A 7,176-nucleotide genomic window follows, 5' to 3' on the forward strand; every position below is an offset into this window, starting at 1 on the left:
GGGGAGAGATTAGAGAGAGAGAGAGAGAGAGGCCGAGGAGAGAGAGTGAAGAGAGAGATGCCAGGGGACGGGGAGAGGGAGAGAGATGCCAGGGGAGGGAAGACGCGAGAGAGAGAGGAGAGAAGAGAGAGAGAGAGAGATGCCAGGGAGAGAGAGATGCCAGGACGAGAGAGAGATGCGGAGAGAGAGAGGAGTCACAACTAAGCTATACAACAGGCAGCTCAGTAATGCTGCTCACAGAATGGGTATTGTTAATTAAATTCCAGCTTATAAGTAGTGCCTTGGGAGGGAAGCAGAGGCACGCACGGGTGTGGAGGGGGACAGAGATGCATATCAGCCTGCACAACAACCGTGCCCTGAGCCCCCTCCCCTCCTATAGTCTCTCCATTCGATAGCTTAGGTCTTTCAAAGCCCCAGGCACCATCTTGCTTTGCGAGCAGCACTCAATCTTGTTAGACGGCAAATTGATTGTGTGTCAAAGGTTAGTGCAGGTCTCTGCCCTGCGCTGGCAAAGGGTCAGCCTACGGCCGCGCTCGCTGAAGGTCACCCTACGGCCGCGCTGGCAGAAGGTCACCCTACGGCAAGAAATGAAGTAGTAACCGGCACAGTTGAGACCGATGGAGAACTTTTCTCTTCTGTCATCTTTCAAGACCAACTCTAAACCTTGACGCTCTCCCAGGGGCTTGGCACAGATTCCCTTTCTAAACAGTTCAACCGAACGAGGAATCGGTGCCACGCACAACCTGCAGCACGTTTGTGGTACAAAACAGGGTTCAAATGGAAATTGTAACGAGAGGGCCCTTGGCACAGATTAGGATTTAAATGTAGAAAAAGTCAGGAGGTCGACATCCAAAGAGGTCTCTATATACAGTCTGATACTATACTGATTCACAGCCCTGACTCCTACCTCTAAACCAATAGCCTGTACTTCAACAGCCTTCCAGAATGTCATACAATCTCCTGCCAACAGAAAATATTGCAGTTTGCTTGTTGGCATGTCAACGGCAAATGGGTAAACATTTTTTTTTTTTAATACATGTCGGCTGTCACCTCGCAACTGCTGCGCACGGGATTTTCAAAAGCGCCTGTCAACTCCACCAAAGTGACCTTGAGTGGCTCAATACAAGGACCTAAGCTAGACACGCATCTCAGTGCCAAGCTAAGCCAGGGAACTGGGAGCCGTTGTTTCACACAGGGGTTAACGCTCACTGGTGTTGGCTGTCCCCTCACCATTTAAACAGCTGCACACACACACACACAAGTTGTAGGCGGAGGAATGTGTTATATACGTGTGTATGCAGGGAATGTGTGTTATATACACACACACACGTGTGTGTTAGTGATGTGCGGGTTGACCCATTACCCGCAGTACCGACAGGGTGGGTTAACTGTGTGGATAAAGGGCAGGTGGGTTAACTGTGTGGATAAAGGGCAGGTGGGTTGACTGTGTGGATAAAGGGCAGGTGGGTTGACTGTGTGGATAAAGGGCAGGTGGGTTGACTGTGTGGATAAAGGGCAGGTGGGTTGACTGTGTGGATAAAGGGCAGGTGGGTTGACTGTGTGGATAAAGGGCAGGTGGGTTGACTGTGTGGATAAAGGGCAGGTGGGTTGACTGTGTGGATAAAGGGCAGGTGGGTTGACTGTGTGGATAAAGGGCAGGTGGGTTGACTGTGTGGATAAAGGGCAGGTGGGTTGACTGTGTGGATAAAGGGCAGGTGGGTTGACTGTGTGGATAAAGGGCAGGTGGGTTGACTGTGGATAAAGGGCAGGTGGGTTGACTGTGTGGATAAAGGGCAGGTGGGTTGACTGTGTGGATAAAGGGCAGGTGGGTTGACTGTGTGGATAAAGGGCAGGTGGGTTGAATAAAGAGGAAACAGTAACTTTGAAAATCCATCATTCTTGTGCAATTTATATCTGTAGGCCACATTGACTTTATCTGACATTATTGTGTAAGCTTTAGGGCCCGACTGTAGCCTACACAGCCAATTGTCAAATGCTTTTGGTAACAGGCAGGATAAGGTCTATAACCTCTCACATAGCCTTAATATTAACTCCTGCACAATTAAGCATTTCTTGCAGTAAAATGATACACAAAATATATGCCTAACTTTGACTTAGGAAGAGGAGAGATCTGATTGATTTATTTCAGCATCTTGAGAGAATAAAAGCACAGTTAGCACCTCAGCACACTCCCTATCTTTATCAGCATCATAAAAGCCGAGTAATTCAAACACAGAAAATGTGTATCCAAGGCGAACTGAAATCTTATCAGAAACATGTTGGGCCATTTTCACAACTTTCCATTTCCTACAACCGGTCAAACCGAGGTCATATGGACATTTTGCACAGAAAATATTTCAATTTTTTTTGTTATTGTATTCCCCCCCCTGCTGCGCAAAAGAAGCAGAGATGGCATGACTTTACTGATGTCAACTAGATTAAAGCATTCATTCTATTGATTAATGACATTCTGGTGAGCAGGCTACTGTCAGATGACGGAAGGCCACTTTTTTGGTCTTATATATATCAGGTCCCTGTTTAGAATTCCCGACATTTGAATAAGTTATTTGTTAGTTAACTCGTCTATAATTCAGTACATGCATGTAGCTTCACATCTGTCATGTGGCCCAGAAAACTAAATAAACCCGTGTTCATTTTCTATATTAGCGGGTCGGGTAAGGGCCTCAGATTTTCACAGTCTGGGTTATGAGCAATTGCGGGTAAAAAATAAAAAATTGGCCCGCGCACCACTAGTGTATGTGCAGGGAATGTGTTATATACGTGCAGCTGTTGGCAGGGCTCTGAAGGAGAGGAAACTGGGAGAGAATCTTAACTTTCTTTCCCTTCCCTACTTTAGCTGGCCGTTTAGACAGAGGAGAGGCCATTTTTCTGTGTGGTCAAGGTACATCTCTCTCTGCGTGCGAGATATGTGTGTTCTTACACACCACCTGTGAGTAAATGAGGATTCTCACGACGAGCACCTTAATATGTGCTTTTATCTACACACTGAGTATTTCTCCCCAAAGAGTCTTGAGTAAAACAATGGCGCTGAAATATTGACAGTAAAAAGTATCCTCATCTTTGTTGAAAAGTATTTCCTTCGCCATGTCTGGTTGTCATTCAGTCACCAATCAGCAGGCACCAGGGTCACCTCGACTAATGATAGACAGGTTGGATTCCTATAGTGTCACTTACTATGCAACCAAAATAGAATCCCGAGTTGTAAGCTACTTCCTGGATAAATCTCCTAATGCCCCAATGGAACTAAAAATGACTCAAACAACAACGCGAGAGGTTAAATTAACAAAATCATTGCAGACTGCAAGCTTTTGTCCCCAACAGACGTCACAATGAGCTGCGATGTTCACCCTCCCCGCCGACTGAAACCGCAGTAGACATTTGCATAACCCGAATGGCACGCAAATGTACCTCACAAAACTTGCTTCCCGCTGGGATTCATAGGTCTACTTTCTAAACATCATCCTGCCATGTCATGGGAATGCTTCTCACTGCACTTAGATGAGGGTTTCACTCAATCTCAGGAATCCACATTTACAGGGTGCGCTTTGATGGGGGTGGGCTCATGCCCAGTCCAAAAGACTAAGCAGACGGCTTTAGCCAAGAGCCTTCTCTGCACTGGGTGTTATTTTCCTAACACACCCACTAAACATTTGGCAGAGGGGTGAAGTTTGGACGGCTGCTGTAGTAACCCCGGTAAACGGTCGAGCTGTGTGGCTGGAGAGAGCAGAAGGCAGTATGTGAATTGTGAAACCTCATGCGCAGCCAGGGAAGAGGGGCCCAGGATCTGGCCCAGACATGGCGTCTTAAAAACACCCCCACACTCTGAGTAACAAGCCCGGGAGGGTGCAGCCACATCGGGCTGCCAGCTGAGTGTGCACCGTGGCCAGCCTTACAAAGCTGACTGGATAAACAGATTCAGTGTGTGAGAGAGAGGCTTACTGTGGATTCTGGTCAATTATTTTGTTTGTCTGAGGGGGGAGACAGGTAGGCAGGATAGAAGAAAGAGGAGAGAAAAGGCCCCTAGTTTCCTGTGTCTCCCCAGAAGGAAAAACAGCGTTTGACTAAAACAGCAGGTGATGGAAGGAAAGGGTTGAGTAGAGCTTATTGCAGGGTAATCATTTCAGGAATGTTTAACTGGAGAAGTAGAGGTTGAGAGTGTATCTAAACTGGCCTGTATGGGAGGCTGGAGCAAAGAAATCTTGTTCTACAAGATGTGACAGTACTCCCTTTTGTTTTATCTGGTTAGGAAAAAATGTGCGCACATTTGACTTGGTTCTATATTTGGCGTGAAACTCAGTTTTACTGATGCAATATTTTTCCTGTCCCTTTGGATTAAATTAGAATACACGAAATATACAGCTAAAAGTTTTTAATTCCAGGAAAGTGATTGGATGTCAGCTGCCCACAGAGATAAGGACAGTGAGGGGAAAGTGGCGCTCTCTAGCGTTACCTACTCAATTACATAAAACACACTCCTGTCATGAATTGTACATTGTGTATAATAGAAAAGGACCGAAATAGGAGCATAGACTTATATTAACTATACATCTTAAGTGGCATACTAGAACAATATCATGCGACAACAACGCGGAGAATATGGGCCCGACAAAAAAGACGATATAGAAAAGCAAGACTATGTCAAATGAAGACAAAGCTACACAATTCCTGCCTAATCATCGGGGATATTTCTTCCGCACCCAATGTATGTTTTAGAGGGTCATTTAACTGCAAAACGCTGGAGCTGGTTATCTTTGCAAGGAAAACAACTCCGCTGCCCATTGTTTCAAACCCCGAAAGGCAACAGCCGGGGCACATTCCGATGTTGTGCAATTCCACCAGATTCTGATAAGCAAATACTGTACGTTATGGAAACGAGCTGCTCGTTTACAGACAGATATATTGCTGTACTTGTTATGAAGCTTCATGTTTGATTACAACATGGTTATAGTACTTAGCTACCAATCCTACTCCGTTGAATTAGATGAAACCTGCATCCTGGCAACAATACATCCTCTATAGAACAAACTATCACATTCACTTATATAATACGAGGTAGGCTAAAGCCAAGACTACAGCTGAAATGGAAAAGTCTGGCTATCAAACAGTTTCTTCCTGGAACTGGGACGCATACTAACTTAACTAGTTTATCGGTCCTGGCTAAGTTAGCTAGTTAGCAGGCAAAAAAAATAACAAAAAAATAACTTTTCACTTCGTCCTCAAATCAGAGAACAACAGGACATGTTAACTACAAATACATCCTTGAGGTTTTGTGGTAGGGAATAAATATCCTTCTTGGATGGTGCAAGAGTTTCATTTCCTCGCAGTTCTCACTTTGTAAAGTTAAAAGAAGAAGTTGTGTTGCCCAGTGCGATAATGTAGCTCGTTAGCTATGTTAGCTAGGTAGCTACCATGCATGCGCTCCCCTATGCAGCAAGCATGCCCACCGAGCCCTAGGGACAGCGCCGTAGTCACTCCTTCCCTCCCAACTACCCCATTTCTCCACGGCCTTTTACCTTCATCGAGAAGCCGGTCAAGGTGTGTAAAGATACCGCACAGATTTGGCAAACTGGTCATCAGCTTCTTTTCGTTTAACAATTGCATCAAATAGTCGGGACTCGGCCTCGGTCTCTCCTTCACCTCGATCTCTCCAACCATCATCTTTGCGTCTAGAGTGCGAGCGAGCCTCCAACAGAATCCTGTTTTATGAAAAGAAAACAAATGCTAAAGAAAAACTTGAAAGATCAAATCCTTTGTTCCTCCCACGTTTCGATTGCTGTAGTTAGACGACCCTCTGAACCAAAATCGGATTTAATTTGTTGTTAGAGCTGAGAGAGGGGGGAAAATAAGCACTATCTCCTCCCAAAGACTGTATCGCCGTGTACTCTCCTCTTACTCCGCGCTCAGGGACGTTCCGATCCACCACTGTTAACTGCAGCGAGTATTCGCCAAAAGCTTGCGTCCCCTCTTCGCCTATTGGTCAAAAGCGCCTTCAAGGGACTGGTGATATCACCAATAAGCACAAGGTACTGCACCATGAGGGCGGTGAAGTGCCAGTAGGTGATCTACAGCGATTAGGACCAATTGTGGACAGTACAGAGAAAGTTAATTTACAGATTTCATACACAGGTTGTATGGGGCTCTAAAAATTATATTTCAGTTGTTGCGGAGAAATCAAAAGCATAGGAGACTTTGGAAACATTACAAATTAAACATTATTAAATTTACGTTTTGGTCATTTAGCAGAGGCTATTATCCAGAGCAACTTAAAGACATAACTTAGGGTTAAGTGCCTTGCTGAAGGGCACATCGATAGATGAGGGTTCAGAAAGCTTTTCACAGATGGCTGACTAGTTTTTGGCATATAAAGACCAGTATGAGGTAAAGGAACATGGGGAAGTTCTCCCTGTCAACACTTATGTAATGATTCATTTTTCAGTTTGATGGAGATAATTATATTCAATGTTATGGTGTACCCCCGCCCCTCTCCTCGCATCTTCAAGAGTGATATGATAGAAACCAATGTTTGACTTTTACAGACATAATTTATCAGTCCCTATCCCAGTCTGCTGTCCCCACATGCTTCAAGATGGCCACCATTATTCCTGTTCCCAAGAAAGCTAAGGTAACTGAATTAAATGACTATCGCCCCATAGCACTCACTTCCGTCATCATGAAGTGCTTTGAGAGACTAGTCAAGGACCATATCACCTCCACTCCAATTTGCATACCGCTCCAATAGATCCACAGACGATGCCATCGCCATCACACTGCACACTGCCCTATCCCATCTGGACAAGAGGAATACCTATGTAAGAATGCTGTTCATTGACTACAGGACTTCCTGACGGGCCAACCCCAGGTGGGCCAACCCCAGTGCTGATCCTCAACACTGGGGACCCACAAGGGTAGGTTCTCAGCCCCCTCCTGTACTCCCTGTTCACCCACGACTGTGTGGCCGTGCACGCCTTCAACTCAATCATCAAGTTTGCAGATGACACAACAGTGGTAGGCTTGATTACCAACAACAAAGAGACAGCCTACGGGGAGGAGGTTAGGGACCTCGGAGTGTGGTGTCAGGAAAATATCAATGTCACTCAATGTGACATGTAACTCACTCAATGTCACTCAATGTCTCTCACTCTCACTCAATGTCAG

The 7,176-nt window shown here is 45.5% G+C and overlaps 1 protein-coding gene across 4 annotated transcripts in view; it reads right to left on the reverse strand.

Moving 5' to 3' along the window:
* LOC109878070 (protein quaking-A-like) overlaps positions 1–5,958 on the reverse strand; it is a 121,542-nt gene extending 115,584 nt beyond the window's left edge. For 3 of the 4 annotated variants that reach the window (XM_031829197.1, XM_031829195.1, XM_031829194.1), the window contains exon 1: positions 5,535–5,958. In XM_031829197.1, coding sequence (XP_031685057.1) covers positions 5,535–5,679 — 145 coding nt within the window. In that variant the 5' untranslated portion in view covers positions 5,680–5,958. The remainder of the gene's footprint in view (positions 1–5,534) is intronic. The other variant, XM_031829196.1, reaches the window with a different exon arrangement.
* Between the last annotated feature and the right edge of the window lie 1,218 nt (positions 5,959–7,176).

The sequence above is a fragment of the Oncorhynchus kisutch genome, linkage group LG7 (assembly GCF_002021735.2).
Source record: "Oncorhynchus kisutch isolate 150728-3 linkage group LG7, Okis_V2, whole genome shotgun sequence".
Classification (NCBI taxonomy): domain Eukaryota; kingdom Metazoa; phylum Chordata; class Actinopteri; order Salmoniformes; family Salmonidae; genus Oncorhynchus; species Oncorhynchus kisutch.